General features: G+C 34.8%; 1 protein-coding gene across 1 annotated transcript; it reads right to left on the reverse strand.

The window, feature by feature from the left end:
* Positions 1–227: 227 nt before the first annotated feature.
* LOC106141628 (uncharacterized) lies at positions 228–17,288 on the reverse strand. Its single transcript, XM_060954464.1, has 5 exons — positions 16,895–17,288; positions 4,640–4,880; positions 3,084–3,217; positions 2,463–2,612; positions 228–2,259 (listed from the first exon to the last, which is right to left on the reverse strand). The coding sequence occupies exons 1-5, from the start codon at positions 16,995–16,997 to the stop codon at positions 2,108–2,110; spliced, it is 780 nt and encodes a 259-aa protein (XP_060810447.1). The 5' UTR covers positions 16,998–17,288; the 3' UTR covers positions 228–2,107.
* Between the last annotated feature and the right edge of the window lie 733 nt (positions 17,289–18,021).

The raw sequence follows: 18,021 nt of genomic DNA on the forward strand, positions 1-18,021 counted from the left end.
AGTTCCTAGTCAATAAATTCTATGGTTGAGTTCAAAAATCAATGAGAAAACTGATGGCTCCAATATCAAAATCTCTCATGCTGTTTGGGATCAAAGAAAAATTGTAATGTGTATCAGGTGCATGCAGGTTGTATAAATAAATAAATAAAAATCTTAATTAGGTTAAGTAACTTATTCAAAATATTTAATATGTTTGTAATTTAAAAAAAAAATCTTTTATGTATACTTTTATCTTTTATTATTCACAGTACTTATTATACAATTATACATTATCATCACATTCATTAAGTGCAGAATACACTGAGATTAAATTAAGTTCTTAAGAATCTTAAAACTAATTTGGTTACTACTTAAATAAATAAACTTACCAATACACTCATAAGTACAGCCACCTACAGATCAACTTGACTGCCTATGCTTTGTTTTGTATGAACAGAAGTCATGTTTCTCTGTAGGCACCTGTACTGTACATGCCCAAAAATAGTTGCCTTTCAATCTGATCATTGAAAAAACTGCCAATGCGACAATCAAACAAAATTACATACAGCTACCTATATTCCCACGGATTTCATTGACAAACATATTGATAATTGCGTCCGTTGACCGATTTAACACACCAAACGAAACATTAACACTTAGGGTGAATTGCACCATAGCCTTGTTAAAGTTTATGTTTAAGGAGAATGACCAAGCATGGTATCGCTAATCTAACAAAAAAAAATTCATAGATATGTCAGGTTCCTTTTTTGTCCTGGCATCAACCCGGCTACAAACTAACCTTTCTGGAGCAGAGCCCTGTTTGCGCCTTTAGCGATGTCCCACATTTATAACTATTTTAAAATCGAGGTACCGTCAGAAAAAGAAAACATTATATTATAACCATTTGTCTTAATTACTTAACAATAGGTTAGTTATTTGTATTTAAAAAAGGCGGACATTTCGACTTACTTACTGACAGATGTGAATAGTTAGAATAATGTTTTATATGGATAATTATTAGGTCTTCTGATATGTTTCTAATAGTCAAACTATCGTTGTGAGTTGTAGTTAAAATGACTACGGTGTTAAAGTCACTTGGTCCATCCCCTTTGACTTTAGCGGTAACAATAGCGGGAGTATAGCATGAAAAACACAAATTTTGTTTAATCTTAAATTTGCAAGCTTGTCAGAGGTTGTTTTCATTATAGTAACATGGTGCAACCCACACTTATAAGGCGATGTTGTATTTCACATAAAATTTTTACGAAACATGCATTTATGTTATTTTAAATGGCCTTAATGATCACTTAACTAATTATAACAGGGTGTTTAGGGCGTAAGTAGAACGAGGCTTGTATTTTTTTTGATGCTTATCAATAATACAAATTATATTTTCAAACAACAAAATTGATATAATTCACAAAATTATATATACTGACTGAATTCAGTCACTTTATGGCGGACATACCAGTCGCAAAAATCCCAATTCCTTCTAATATTATAAATGCGAAAGTAAGTTTGTTTGTCACTTCTTCATAGCTAAAATACAACTTATTCTGAAAAAACTTGCTACAAATATAGTTTTTTTAGTTTAACCCCGGCGGAGCTGCGGGAGAATGTTAACTTTTAATTTTTTGTGCATTTAAAAAAGATGCTCAATTCAATGTCAAAGGACTGTTGTTTTTTCTGACACATAATCAATAATTATTATTAATAGATATTGGTAATGCATGTCCGTTTCCATTACAAAATTTTCAGAATCAATACAAATTATTCTTTCAATCACATTATCACACACATATCTTTAGGCTTAACAGCTTACGCTTGACATTATTGGGTTCTAATGCGGATCTGAAAAGGTACTTACATATGGCCCAGGCCAGACTTCTTGGTCTTATGAAACCAAGGGGTGAATCCTGTAAAAAACCTTAATTGCCAATAGTATATTGATTAAGTCTCAGTGGGATTGCTGTTTCAGAGCTTGCACTATAGTTATTGAACACAAAATTCCACTGAAACTCACACCCATTAAGATGAAGACACTATTGAATTACTATTTTAAGTTTTTCTACAGATTTTACCCCCTGATTACATTGGTGATTATAACTTAACAACCATTTATGGTGATTTAAGGTTTAAGCCAGACATCAATGGGTACTTTCATGAAGGCAGCATTGAGGAAAGCCTTGAAGTGCTTGGCTATGGACACGGCTGCAGCAGGTCTCATCTCTTCTATGATCTCCGCTGCGTTATTGTTGAGGAATTGATTCATGGCTTCACCTGAAATGTTATAGGTGACGTTTTGTCTTTAATAAAGTGAACCATCATCTAATTGACATAGTTTATCTAATTGTTATTAAGTTGGATTATAAAATCATGGATTCAGATGTAGTCTCTACCGGAGGTCTCGTACCTGATATAACTTGCTGATATTCTGAATAAAATTCTATTTATTTTATTATTATTATAAAAATAATAATTACCAATAACGCTCCCAAAATTGACGGTATCCCGGACTCTGAACCTGGAGTTTCTCAGCTTGAAGTCCACCAGCAGTCGTTCAGCACTCATGTATTTGATGTTGTCTTTTTCTACCTCCGTGCCGAATACCTTTGCAATCGCAGCCACATCAACTGAAAAAGGTAAGCATTTAGGATTAGATGACATTATCAAGCCTCGGTTTGGTCTTTACCCCTCTGGAGGGGTGGTACCTACAGACAATTCACCCACCGTAGCCCATATCACGTTTTAGACACGGTAAGAGGAAAAATTCCTTCTATACATGGTTGTTATGTCTGCCTAACGTATCCTTCAATCTGCCTTATATCCCAGACAATAGTATACAAGTATTATTTGAGCTTTGCATGTACTACCTTAATCCTTAAGTTGAGGTTATAGATCGAGGAAAATTTATGGTTAATTGCAAAATTTTCATATAAACCCAAAAACAGGGGAACTTGACCGTAGACCTCATAGAGCGATCGAGCGCTTGCATGTACCACATCCGACCTGAACCATCAGGTAGATTGAGGTCCAATCTCACTTAAAAAATAGTATATGGTTTAAAAAAAACGGAAAGGCCATTGATATATTGCAATACTTACTAAACGCAGCCCAGAAGTCTCCCTGCGAGCGAACGGGGAAGAGGAGAACTTGACCTGACACCTCATAGCGGCCGGTGATCTCTATGCGAGGCAGGATGAGACCCATGTCGATGCGGAGCTTCTTCAGGTCTGACCTGAAAAAGATTGGTTTATATTAAGTAAAATTATTTACGTAATTGTTTATGAATGTCTTCATATTTTTTTCGGTTATACGCCTGTCATCCTTTTTAACGTGTCTCTTGCTTCGGTTTTGCTGGAAGAGTTTTCTTTAAGCAGAAACTTCTTATCTATTTTTCTTGTGTACGCGTATTCATAAATCAATGAAAAATACTTTTACAGGTAAAATTTCAGCGCCGGAGTGGCTGCCGGCACTTCAAAAGAAGATGATCACTCCATCCCCTTTCCATGGATGTGGTAAAATGCGAATAAAAAAATAGGCACGTTAATCTTTGGGGTAGTACCTCCGCAACCGTTGCAGGGTAACCTACCCCATATTTGAGGTTAAACGGGAGTCGACGGAAGTCGATTCGTGTTAAAATGTGATCAAGTCAGGATCTTGGGCAAATTTTTAACTATCATCTTGAATAGAAAAAAGAAAAGTGGATTTAAATATGCTTTTTATATAAGATCAAATTCCAAGTAATTTACATAGGTACTTATACGATAGTCAGTCGTAAATTTAGATAGCTTATCGTTCGGGTCATCACTAATTCAATAAAAAATTTTTTTAGTATTTTTAGCTATCTGATTGACCTCCTCAATCATATTAGGTACTTATTTTTTTCTGGTTAATATATGTATATCACAACACAAACTATTTTGTTACTGAGGGATTATATATATATATAAAAGATATTCCAATTAATTAATATACTTAAGTATAGGATTTGTACCATCTTACTTATCCTACTTATGTTATAAATGCGACAGAAGTTTGTGAGGTTGTGTGGATGTAAGAATAAAAAGTAATAAACTCCTCGAAAATTTTGGATTTCATATCTTTATCCATTTTTTAACCTTCGCGCGACATATTCTAAATAAAAGCTTCTCACATAAATTATCATTTTATTGACTTTGACACGGTTTAACTGCACATTACATTAAATTACATACGAAATAAATGCATAATTAGAAAGAAAATATCCCTCGCATATTTTAATGTCAAGTCATACCACTGTTGAAATTGTTTGTCACTCGATTTGTGTCGCAAGATACGTTCCCTCGACTCTCAACTGTTGGCCAATGAACCACAAACTTACTGACGATTACTTGCAACCTTTTTTAACACAAGGTTCATACTAGTCGACTAAAATAATAGTTTGGTTATAAGACGATTTCTCAAAGCGCGAGGTGTACTGTATATTTTTTTAGACAACAAGGATTTTATTTAGATTCGAAACATATTTTGTAAATCATTGCTCTTCTTAATATTTTCCTCTGTTATTAGTTTTCAAAAAGTCTTTACCATTTCTTATAAAAAAACCAACCAATGTTTCTCCCTTATATTCTTTACTTTTTATACTTTCTCGGTCTAAAAAATTAACAATCAAACTCACCTGATTTTGGTGACAGTATAGTTGCTTGGCCCAATGACTGTTATATTGCTGAACGCCGCAGTAACCCTCACTGGTCCAGCATCGTTCTCCATGACCAGTCTGTCGATGTACAGGGGTTCCATCGGAGGCAGGCCGATGTCTGAGAGCCCCCTCGCCAGGTAGGGTCGCAGGTGGTTGAAGGAGTTCTTGATACAGGTGTCGAGTTGAGGATCACTCCGACTGCATGGCTGGATGTACTCCGCTGGAATAGAAGAGGAATGATTTCATCAAATATATTGGAAATTTATCAAAAATCTGAACTGCTACCTTTTATTATGCCACACCAGCCTATTATTATGTTCTGTTATGTATTAATTTATTTTATGTTATGTGTTTACGGAATACATAATTTTATTTTAATATTATGAGCCTTGTGGATGCAAACATACATAAATAAAGAATTCGAAGAACTCGCTTAGCAGAATGGTATAAGTGAGATTTAATTAAGGGACTTGCATACAAACAATATCTTTATGACAGGAACTTCGGTATCAAAATCTTTACCTAGTGGATGCCTAATTCATTATTTAAAGCTGTAAACCAAATTTTTGCATATCTATTCAATCATTTAGACTCAGCAGTAATTTATGTGTCACGTTTTCTTTTATGATATTCTAAAAAGGAAACTACACGCAATGCAATATTTATTCAAATATTATCCAAACCAAAGACTGGGCTTGTACTGATATTCTGGATTATAATACAGTTGAGCATGATATATAACAATAATATTGAGAAATAGTTACGCAGTGAATCTATGTTATGCGAACAATTGAAGATCAGTGTATCGAGGCTAACTACTGTGCCACTGACTTCTAAGAATAGGTACATGTCTGCTTAGAAATGTCATTTAAATATTGAAATTATTGACTGTTATTGAATGATAGTTATATAAAATTACTGCCTATATTTTGGAAACATCTCTTCTATATCTGTTTTGAAGTTTGAGGAGTTATTCTTAATTGTAAGATGACCACCTTTTCTTACTTATGTGACTATGTCTGTATTTAAAAAAATAGCCAAAAATCAATAAAAACATCTATAAAAGACCAAAAATTTATTTTTATGAATTTCGTCTGTAATTCTGTTTGATTGTACTGGCATCACGTGGAAACTTTTGCTCCCATTCGTATTTTTGTCAGATGTATTAGTTTCAACTCAAAAATGTACACAAAAATCTCTTCCACCACCCCTCTAAAGCGGCAATTCAGGTGGTGTGTAATTTTGAATAAGCATAAATTATTTATTCTCTTAGAATACCTAGATCAATGACCTAACGTAGTGTTTCACAAGCTGGAATTTAGGTTCATACAAATAATGCATTGCGTTATGTAACATGACATGCGTTGCAGTTCTGACGCAAACGCGGTCAGCGGTCACAAGGCGGCGTAAAGCGGGTATCACCGCTGCAATTGGAGCATATTGCATACTAGCGACCCGCCCCGGCTTCGCACGGGCGCAAAATTCGGAAAAAATTATACATAAAAACCTTCCTCTTGAATCACTCTACCTGTTACAAAAAACCGCATCAAAATTCGTTGCGTAATTTTAAAGATTTAAGCATACAAACAAACAGACTAAAATAGCGACTTTGTTTTATGCTATGTAGTGATAGTCAGTTTCTTTAGGTTAATGTGTGCCGTGTGGTACCCGGAACTTGAGAATAGGACCACTGCATCCCATTTCATTATCATTTCCCATGGATGTCGTAAAAGACGACTAAGAGATAAGATTCAACTTGGGATTTTTCTTCAAGGCGATGAGGGGTAGGCGATAAGCGAGAGATGATATTCTGTGACTACAGCAATAGGTATTATTTTAAAGATACATACATACATAAAATCACGCCTCTTTCCCAGGTTTTTTTTTCTTTATCCAGGTTGCTTTATGAAACTTTGCTAGATTGCGAAGTATTATCCATCAAACAAGTTTAAGGTCAAACTGAATTTGGTCGACAAAACTAATATAAGCTAAGCATATTAAAATTTATAATTTGTACAAACACTGTGACCGTACATTGTCTACGTACTATGAATTAGATTCATGATTCGAACAACTTTATAATTACCTCCGTTCAAACATTACATATTCGAGCAAACATTTTTATCCTTTGTCAACATACTCAAATAAACCAATATTGTGCCAGACCGGTCTGATGAGGTATGTAGTAATCAAATAAGATATTATATAACCATCCAAAGTTTAAGCTCAACGGCCAAAAGTATAGCTAAATCATCACTTTTTATGCGTTTTTTTTTGGGCGTCCATAAATATTTTTAGTTTTATAACCTTTAGAAAAAAGATGGTTCTCAGTTTGATCTGTATGTTTGTCTGCGATTAGCTCGCGCTTCGCTTATTCGATTTTGATGCGATTTTCAGAAAAGTGTTTTTTTACATTAAGGTGAAGGTTTAAGACTTCAAAAAAGGAGGATATCGATTAGTGGCGGTTCTCTACTAACTGTTCTGAATTTTTTACCTGTTTTGCTTAGTTATCTCTCCACTCGATCTCTTCCTGTCACTTGTCAAAGATTTAGCTCTTTCATGCAAAAACTAATAAACGGAATTTGCGTATTCCATTTGATTAATTTTAGATATTTAAATTTTGTATTTAGGAACATGCTAAATGCTATTTGACTTGTTAATAAAAGTAAAGTATCGTACTGAATCATTAGGGACTTGAATTTAGAGCGGAAAATGCGCTTTATTTATCAGATTAACATGTAGGCTATAATGTACATGCGAGTGACGCCACAGGAAAAACTCTTTACATAAACGTACAATATAATTAAGCAATTCTAAATTAGCAAGCAATAAAAAATTAAAAAAAAGCTAGTTTATTAAAAAAATATTTGACCATTTGCATAATGGGTCTCCCAACTCGGCGCATGAGAACGTTGAACTTGAACGAGTGGTAAAATCGAGTTCTTGCACAAGGTCACCGGTTATGTAACGATTATACAACGATGCAATAGCCGACAGACTGACATACAAACCTACTTCACAACCTTACGATGATTAACGCACTACTTTGAGAGTATATGCGTGGTCTATTGTATTTCGTTGGAGTATCACCGTTCTTTTAGAAGAATGAAAGCATGTTGATTAAGCTAAGAGCGTGAACGTTGGAAGGGTAAGGCGAACGTCCTTGATTAAATAGGAGATGTCCTGGCGAAAGGTTTGGTCAAGAGTACCTTAACACGCCGAACTTGCCTAAAGAGAATGAATGAAGCGAAAGATATGTGCGTATATCGTAGCAGGAAGTAAGATGTCTCTGTCTACCCGTTTGGAAAAAGGCCTGGTATTGTATATAACTTGTCAATTTTCATCCTCCCGGCGATCTTCCGGACTCCATTTAAGATCATGATCCAGTTGTGGATAGATAAGGGAGCTCACGAATTATGATAAGACATGCGCCTTTCCTCTTGTAGGAACTACGGATTTCTTAAAAGAGTGAGACGATAAGACATCGCTTTGTCAACGTTCCTTCAAGGGGTCGTGCCCGTAAACTGTTTATAAAAAGGGGAAACTCCCAGAGTTTGCGGATCATAGTTAAGTGAATATTTACAAATGAGTTTTTTTCTGAAGTGACTGATTGCAAATGTGTTTTTCAAACCCAATCGATCGGTAAAGAGTAGAGAGAAAAGCAAAATGAGAGGTACTTCGCGGTCATTGTCTTGAGTAATAGTTACAGCGTATGTATGTGTACCATTTTTAGAATGTTATGTTCCCAAAGCAATAATCGAATATCCGGATTACCGATATTCCGACTTGCCTACTAGTAGTTATCTTGTAATTTAAATTATATTATGGGTTATAGAAAACATACAAATGTCGTTATTTAGCAAAAATTTATGCACTTAAACAATCTTACAATCACTTAGGTCATCCTAATTTGTCACGATTAAATTTAATTTCATGAAATCCTCGAATTGTGCTTTTATAATTAAATTTGATTACACAGTTTTATTCTATCCTTGTGCCTTTTTCAATGTTTGAGTAGTTATAATTTTTATAATTTGCTTCTTTATTATTATTTAAAATTGAATAACCTTAATTAATAGAGATAATAAACACAGACAGCCTAGACAGACACAAATGTGGAGTACTTATCTTTATGCAACTACGATTTCTCAATAAAGAACGGTAAGGATTGTGAAACATTGATACAATTCAATCAGGTGCGTGTGTTGATTCCGTTGCAAGGGAGATTTCCCATCGCCATGAGATAAAAGCTAAGAAAAAATGTAACAATATGCTATATGTAGGGTAGGTGATCAATGAGCTTATTTAGTCGTATAAAAACATTTCTCAGGGCTATGACGAAACAATCTGCTCTAGGGAGACAACCCTGTTAATTCAGGTTTCTTACTTATATATCGCTGTGAGAAATTTTGTGAACGATTTTATCATTGACATATTTATAGCTCAAAAAGAATGAATGTGATTAATTTTATTTATTTTATGACAAATATTGGCCATATAAATAATTTAATAACAACGAAACAACATACAATTGGCATATAAACAACGAAATACGTACCTACTTAAATGGCATCTCCAAAAGATGATTTAAGTGATCAACCTCATGCGCATACGCATGCCCAAGTACTCACTTGCTTCATCACAAAGAGGCGTACCACTTTCTACTTTACGAAACTTACTATAAGGGAAACCCGGCAAATAGACGGTCTCATCGTCTTTCGCAAAACTCATTTATATTTCTCACAATGTGTGGTAAGTGCGAAGCCGGGAATTTGATATTCTTGTAAATTAACTATTGCTAGTGCATCGCAAATAATTGCAATACTAGCTCCACCCGCGTTAACAAAACATTTCGTTTATTTCCGTCCCGTGGAAATTTCTGGACACCCATCCATCACATCATCTACATCTAGTATAGATAACATAAGGATGCTTCTTATCAAATTTAAGTCTATGCCCAGCGGCGTGGGCTGTGCGTTCTGCCACTGTCAGAAGAGTTATATTCATAAATCGAATTCAATATTGGTTTTTTAAGAGTTTACAATATTGTACTAATGTATACCATTCCACGCAAAGCTACTGAATAGGTAAAAATGAAGCCATGTGAGATAGGTAATACAATTAACCAAAATCTAGTAGTATTATAACATACATACTACATATAATTACGTGTGTGTCCCTTGCGGAGTAGGGGTAGACAGAGCCTACAGTACCTAAAAGACCACGTTCAGTTGCACGACTCAATGATGGAATTGAGATTCAAACAGTGACAGGTTGCTAGACATCGCCTCAAGAAAAATCTCACGTTTAGGGGATAATTTTTGCTGTTGCAATCGTATTTCTTCAAAGGTTTCTGTGGAATTAATAAAACAAACAAGATCTTTATTTTTCATAAAATTATAACCACATCAAGTGAAATATTTACTTGTACACCATTACTTAAGTCGGAAGTTCACGCCCGCTGCGCACGCGGCTCTGCTTGCGTGATATTATGTGCGATGCGATCACCGATTTGAAATACGATGTTCGAGAATTCGGGTGTAACTTGTTGATTCTGCTTTTTTTTTAGTTTTTGATGAAGAAGTTTTAATTTTGATGGACCGGAGCGTAAGTTATGATAATTATTTTTTGCCTGATAATTTTTGGGCATGTCAGTGATACTGAGTATGTAAATTACTTTATCGTTTCCTGCACATTCCCTAAACTTCTACCTTGATTTTTTTTATTGTGTCGTACGTTCCTCAATACCTATACTGTGTTACGAAGATGGATAAATTTACAAAGAAAATGAAGGGGAACAAACTTAAAATGTCGAAAACTAATTGAACAAATTGCCAAAAGGCTTATAGCTAGCTAGTTTTGTTTGTTTCACGACAAACATAACTTCAATCTAAAATAAGCTATCACAAAGGCGTTTAACCTAAGGCGTTTAAGATAAGAAAGACCGGATCTAAATACATTTCTCCTCAACCACACGGCCTTGTCAAGCAATACTTAGTAGCTCGACCTTAGAACTAATGTAAGTAATTAGTTCATCCAGACATTAGTTTTGGGCCCGGTCGTGTCGCAACGTTGTCGCAACCGAAAAATAGATGGTGTCAAGGCATTTGACTTGGTTATTTATATCTTCAGTACTTGGGTTTGTTTGGGTGTCTTTGAATTGACAGTACTAAACGTTTGAAGAAATTTACGTGTGGTAAAGTAGGTTATGCTAACGGTGCATCTATAATGGGTGTAACTATTAATAAAGAAATATACAGGCCGACCATAACACACATGACGGTTTTCTTTTAATTTATGTATTGACAAGTGAAAATTCTGCTGTCAACCGGGTTATTACCTACCTATATGTGTTGATAACCTGTGCAGTGCCGACTTTAACTAATTTTAGTTTTTTGCAGCTTTTGGGGAGAGGAGTAACAAACTAGTCTGAGCCTACTCTGTTTACAAAGTACTGGAGGACGATCGCAGCTCCCCCATGTATAACGGAAAATCCCCTAAATCCCCGTTCTCGTGAGAATTTCGAGAAGTTCTCTCTTAGTGCAGCCCTAGACCACACAAGGAACTTACATAGTAGTTTGTGTTGTTCATTGTCTGTCAGTCAGTCATTCAGTAACGGAATAATTGTATATATACAGATAAAAAAATTTGCGGCGCACCTTTCCCCTGTAAAAATATCCGCTTGACTCATAAATCTGAAGGTTGTCTATGTATGTCTCGGTTTCCTGTAAAACCTTAAAAGCCCAGTAATAAACGGCGAGACAATCGATCGTTGTGTGCGCAAGCGCAACATAAACAGACAATACAATAAAACAAATTTGTCTTTGTATACTTCATGTCAAACTTGGACTACTCGGAAAAGCGTCGCCACAACCCAACCATTGTCAATATCACTTCCTAAAACATTGTAGTTTCTCAAAACCAAAGTTCTATTGTAATGTAAAATCGGCGTACCTAAATAATTTGATAAAAGATCTCTTCTTACAAAATAAAAGAAAAATTATCTACATAAGAAAGACTTTAAGGTAATTCCAGTTTTTACAATTCCATGTTATTTCAAGTTCGCAATCAGATCTTGAATAACATGATAATAAACATGTTCACTTTTCTTTACATTCCTGTATTTCTAGACGAAATCGGTAATAGATTATAGCGGGAATGGGATTTCTAACGAATACTATCTGTTTAATTGGGTTTAATACACTAAAGGGAAAACCAATTTTTTCCCCGTTGTAACTCCATTGTAAGACATTATAAGGCAGAAGTACAATACCTACTGTTGCAAAAACATACTAATTCGTTTTGCTTTTACAAAAGTAAATTGTAATGGAGTATTCGAAACATGCTTGAATTCGATTCAATAATTAAATTATGAATATGAAAAAGAACTGATAACTTACATCCGAGTATCTATTAATCCACTGACGACGAAATAACCAGAAATTACGAAGGAAAAATTTTTTGTCCCTGAATGGACCAGAGATCAAAGAACTATTTCACAGATGGGACATTATTTTAGGTCAAAAATTTATTAAAGGCAAAGGTAGGAAAATATGATGAGTGTAAGTACCAGGGTCTTGAAATATTTAGCAATATGGTCTCTTCTCAATCACATCACGTACATCGTGACCATTTTATAATTAATGCTCTATAGAAAAGGTTCGTCAAGGCTGAAAAACTCGTTCAGTGAGTGTGTCCGAATTATCAATATTCATATCAGGTAGGATAATGTTGAAGATGACCCTTCTTATCTGATCGATTGGCAATCTATTTTTATATCATCACCATCATGACGCGTCTTTGTAAATGAATCCAAAGATTTATATAAATGGTTGATAATTTTCAGGACTGAAAAATTTTCATTTGGTAAAAACTTATTATTTTTTTAAAAAGATAAATATAGGACGGATTCAACTCTTTCATATATTTTTTTGTTACAACGCTTTTGCGTCTACACCTTAATCCATTAGGGTTAACACCTAACTCAGAGTGTTAGTTTACGCAATGTCTTTACCCAATTCAAAGAAAAATCTATGCAAAATAAAAACATTATTTACACTAACATGCTAATCGAGCGTACTATAAACATGATCTACTTACACAACCTTATACTCGGTTACGGTTTCGTCATTAAAGTTATTATACATACATAAATCATGCCTCTTTCCCGGAGAAATAGGCAGAAACTAGCCTTTCCACTTACCACGATCCCTGCATACTTCTTTCGCTTCGTCCGCATACATAACTCTCTTCGTGCAAGCTCGTCAGTTTTGACTCAAATTATAGTATTCTCTATCTCTCTCACTCAATTTGGTTAAACGAAACTGCACGCAAATTTAATTGCCTAAATTTTAGTTTTAATCTTAACTTTCATTTTGGTCGGTAGGTAAGGAAGAAAAAACGTAGAGTGTGCCAGTTTCTTCGGGAAGATTGCAGATTGTAAAACTCGATCAAAGGAATAGGATTTGGGGTCTTTACGACATCTATATACCTTGTGTGTGTGTGAATAGACTGAAAAGCCACTGCTTAGCTTGATGAAAGAATTGCGATTCAAATAGTGACAGGTTGTTAGACCGTCGCCTTAAATTTATATATATTCTATATAATATTCTTCTATTATTCTTCCTCTTCGGGACCGTTTTTAAATAAGTGCAATAAGATTTATAAAATAAGTTTCAGAGACCATGCTTTAAAATTTTAAAAATTAAGGTTGCATGGCGTCGTCTTCCATATAGTACCAAAAATACAATAAAAAAATTGTATGTAATGTTTGCCTATTGTGTTAAGCTAATTAAAGAGTTATATGACACAATCTAAAATGAAATTCAATAAGAATAATAACATATTTTTCATATTTAAACTATTTCAAAGTCATTATCAATTTAAACAAACCTTGAGTGTCAATGTAAAATTATTGAAATTATGCACGTTACTAATTCTAGGTATTGTTTCTGAATTTTCAGATATATTGCAAGAAAATACACTTATAATTACATACAATGAATTATTACGAGAAAAGTTAATCATAATTCATGTTAATGCCAAATAATATACTACATACCCATGCAAATAATACATTTCAATGCAACACATTTCATCAAATAAACCTTGTCCACAAACAAGCATAACTTGTTTGCAATACGAGGCACACTATTTCGACAGACGAAGGAACAAACGTACTAGTGACAAAAATGTGAACTTTGGAATAAAATATGTTTTGTTCCTACAGTTTTCGTGCTAGTGCCGTGTGGTTCCCGGCACCAATACAAAAAAGAATAGGACTACTTCATTCCTTTTCCTATGGATGTCGTAAAAGGCGACTAAGGGATAGGCTTACAAACTTGGGATTCTTTTTTAGGCGATGGGCTAGCAACCTGTCACTAGTTGAATATCAATTCTATCGTTAAGCCAAATAGCTGAACGTGGCCATTCAGTCTTTTCAAGACTGTTGGCTCTGTCTACCCCGCAAGAGATATAGACGTGACCATATGTATGTAGGTATGTATGTGTTTTCGTGCTAATTCATGTACGTTATAGTATAGCACAATCACGATAGGTAAGAGAGCGTCGGTGGCCGTATCTGTATGGTGTCCGGTAAATGCGCAGAAAAACACAGGTTCAAACCCCACCTCGCCCATGTATCAATGACTATTTTCGATGTTATGTACTTTGTATACTAACTGATAGCCTCATCATAAGGGAAAACATCGTGAGGAAACCTGCACATTCAGGCAACTGGATGTTAGGTTTCCCTGCTAAGGTTGCGGAGGCCAAATGGGAGTCGATCCATGTAAAAACTTGACTCATCTTATCCCAGATCCATGTTCAAAGGCATAGTTTCGGGTCCTCTCCACTGTAATGAGGATGCAACCGGGATTAAAGTTAGGAGGAAGAAGAAGAAATCATGGCGGTGGTCATCACCTGCTGGGTTTTTCTTCTTAGTCGAACACAATTGTCAGAGTGGTCGTGGTTGCGCAGATTAGGTACATGGAGAGGTGTTCGGCGGGTCGTATTCTTTCCCGAGGATTGTTCTCTCAGTGATGTGCTTCCATTTCTGCCGGTTACAGACGTCGCGAGTACACTAGACCATGGTAGACTCAGTAGCTTTTTTGATCAGGTCAGTCCAGTGAGTTGGTGATCGGCCGCGCGTTCTCTTGCCTTCCACCTGGCCCTGAATAACCAGTCTCTCCATCGAGTTCTCATTTCGGGAAATTTTAAGCTATTCACTTCGCACAAATTTGAGTAAAACCATAAAAGGAAAAAAAGAAAAATCATTATCACACCACCACCCATGGCTTTACCAACCTTCTGGTCATACGAGCCGAATCATGGGTGGAGTGCACTGCTCTTGCATTTGCTCTGTCACACAAGCTCTCACAACAGCGCACAATTTCTCTCTACAAAATCTCTATAGAGTCCTATTAGGTACCAACCCCCTATTCTATGGGGGCTGACAATTGGCGTTACGTTACTCATGCCATCGCCGATTGGTCGGAAAAGGAGAAAAGAACAGTTTAATCGACGAACTTCTTTTTTTTCTGTTTTCTTCTTATGGTGCAATAAAGAATCTATCTATCTATCTTCTAATCAATAATCATTTTATTAAATGCGACGTTACAATAGGGGATATATGATGACAATAATAGAAATTACTTCAGTATTATGAAGTAAGTGATGATTAAAACACACACCATTAAGGAAACTTGACCCTCTTGTCTAAATGTGGATAATTATATGACGATTGCGACAAAGGAAATATTAATTATCTTATGAATGAAAATAATAAGGATCAAACACACACACGTATCAAGTCATTTAGAGGCTTGAGAATAAAACCTATGACACCAGTTTCAACTCTAGATAATAAAATACATACAAAAAAATTAAATACTAATTTTTCATATGTACCGTAAAAGGCGACTAAGGGAATGGCTTATAAACTTGAGATTTTTCTTGTAAGTAGTTAATGGACTAGCAACTTGTCACTATTTCAATCTCAATACCAGCTGAACGTGGCGTTACAGTGTTCTTGAGACAGTTGGCTTTTATCAAATCAAAAGGAAGAATAATCAAAATATATTAAAATAAAATACAGAAGTTAAAAGTTCTTCAGGTCAACAGCGATTGATGCAAGTATTGTTTCTCAAGATTTTAGATATTTCGTCACATGATGTAAAAACATCTTTCTCGATTGACAATACAATAATATTATGCAAATAACATTGAAATAACAAGACATTTGAATGTCACATTTGCAAATCATTACGATATTTCATCTATGACATAAAACCACCCTTTATAGCGAATTACGAGAAGGTTGTTTCCTCGCCACATTAAACTCATCTAATAATTCTTTACTATGTTGGCTATGTCTACTCCGCAAGGGATATGTAGACGTGATTCTACTTTTGTTTGTCTGCACCTATGCAAATACTTTTTTGTAATACAGATAACCATAGTACAAAATTGGTATTAGCTCCAAGTCGGATCTCTATTTCTTAATTTAATAATTATGTTTATCAGATTTAGGTACACTTATCTTTCTTCTTATATATATAAAAAAAAGGAAAAATGAAATGACATTGATTGACCGACTGACGTATCAATGCATAAGCGAAACCACTACGTGAGATAGTTTCCCGGAACGGATTTTTAGATTTACGAGGGGAGCAGTGATCGTATTCTTACTTAAAATGTATCTGATCAATTGACCTTTAGGACGACAAAAAGGATAAATTTGCCTGTTTTACATCTCTGGATTCTAAAAATAATCTGCATTAACTCAGCAAGAAGACTGTAACTGAAAATACGTGCTCGAGATTTTAATAAGAACTTTAGTGTACACATAAATAATTACTAAACAAGGCTGGGCTTAATATTCAAATCGCGTCTCAAATTTACACAAGGAAGATCTGTTTAAAAGACAAAAGAAAACTTGAGTATATATTTTTTAAATAAATAACTCGGGTGTATTCAGTTTAAGAAGCACTAAGTTAACCAGTCGGTTATTGCAGGATTTTCACAGAGTTTACTGTGATGGATTATTTTTTTAAAATACTTAGTTGAGCAAGCAAATATTAATAAATAATCGTTAATAATAATAAAATAGAGAGACAGAGAGAGAGAAAGAGATCAGCGTAATATTAGATATCCTTTTAAATTTATAATTCTGATTAAAGTCGAAATTTATGTCAAATTTATGAGTAAGTATTGAAACAAATACAAATTACTTACGTGTTGTGAGTATGATATCATTTTCAGCAGCTTCCCCATTGTGGCACATCACTGCCAAGCATAATACTAGGACAGATACAATGCAGCTATCAGCCATTTTCATATTTAAATATTTTATTATACTTTTTAATTACTTTTCGTTGTGAAAAATACTAAACGTATTTATTTATTCAATAACGACAATCCGTAACTTTCGGTCAGCACACGACCTTTATCACACTTTTTTTTCTTCCAATTTTGAGTACTGGTCAAAAATAAAAATCGAATTTTTTTGTCTATGTATGTTCGAAATTTGAAATCAGCCGCGTCCGGAGGTCGGCAGAATCAGTTGGCAATAGGCGCGAGGTTGGGCCGCGAGACGGGCGCGCGTTTCATTTTGTTTGAAGTGAAAGCAAAAGACGATGAGTTTTATTCAAGTGCCATTTTCGTCATCCCTCAGCTCCCCACTTCGGCGCACTATTTACCACGTGCATGGAACAAAAATTCGTAGGAATTGATTTTTCTATGCGATTTCATGGTAGTTAATCTTGGCTGACCATTGTTATATCACATCACGCGATGGCCCCGACAAGAACATTGAGGACATCTTGGCTAACTCCATACCCACTTTTTCATAAAGGTAATGGTAATAAAGATGCATTTTCATGCAAAACAAAAATTAATCTTTTTAGAAAATTACCATAGGTACACTATGTATAACATGTAATCAATTTTATAAAAGAAAAAATAAGTGTGTAAGTCTATTTTGAATAATATGCAAAGTAATGTGACTTTAGACCTTTACACAAAAACAATGAAAGATATTAGTTAAAATTTGACATACAAATAGTTCATTGGCACATGACACGCTCATGAAGATTCTAATACCCAGCAAAGCTTTGTGGAAAAACATGACTTACCGAAAGCATGGTCAAAGGTACATTCCAAACTCGAACTAGGTTCGGATGTACCCGGGATTAACCCGAAGCCTAAGAAGAAGAAGGCAGAAGGTGCAACTGGGAACATGCCATGATGCGAGAGAAAAAGAGAGAGAGAAGAAGTAGTATCCATAAAGTACTATTAGTACACATGAATTGAAAAATACATAAAATATTTCTACTTCTGTCCTAGAATATTCTGTATATGTA

This window comes from Amyelois transitella, chromosome 4 (genome assembly GCF_032362555.1).
Source record: "Amyelois transitella isolate CPQ chromosome 4, ilAmyTran1.1, whole genome shotgun sequence".
Classification (NCBI taxonomy): Eukaryota; Metazoa; Arthropoda; class Insecta; order Lepidoptera; family Pyralidae; genus Amyelois; species Amyelois transitella.

Bases quoted from the DNA above. Each gene is read 5' to 3' on its own strand.
- LOC106141628 (XM_060954464.1), bottom strand. From the start codon at position 16,997: ATGAAAATGGCTGATAGCTGCATTGTATCTGTCCTAGTATTATGCTTG. The intron at 4,881-16,894 runs GTAAGTAATTTG...CTTCTATTCCAG, and splicing joins TGATATCATACTCACAACAC to CGGAGTACATCCAGCCATGC. The intron at 2,260-2,462 runs GTAATTATTATT...ATAACATTTCAG, and splicing joins CAATTTTGGGAGCGTTATTG to GTGAAGCCATGAATCAATTC.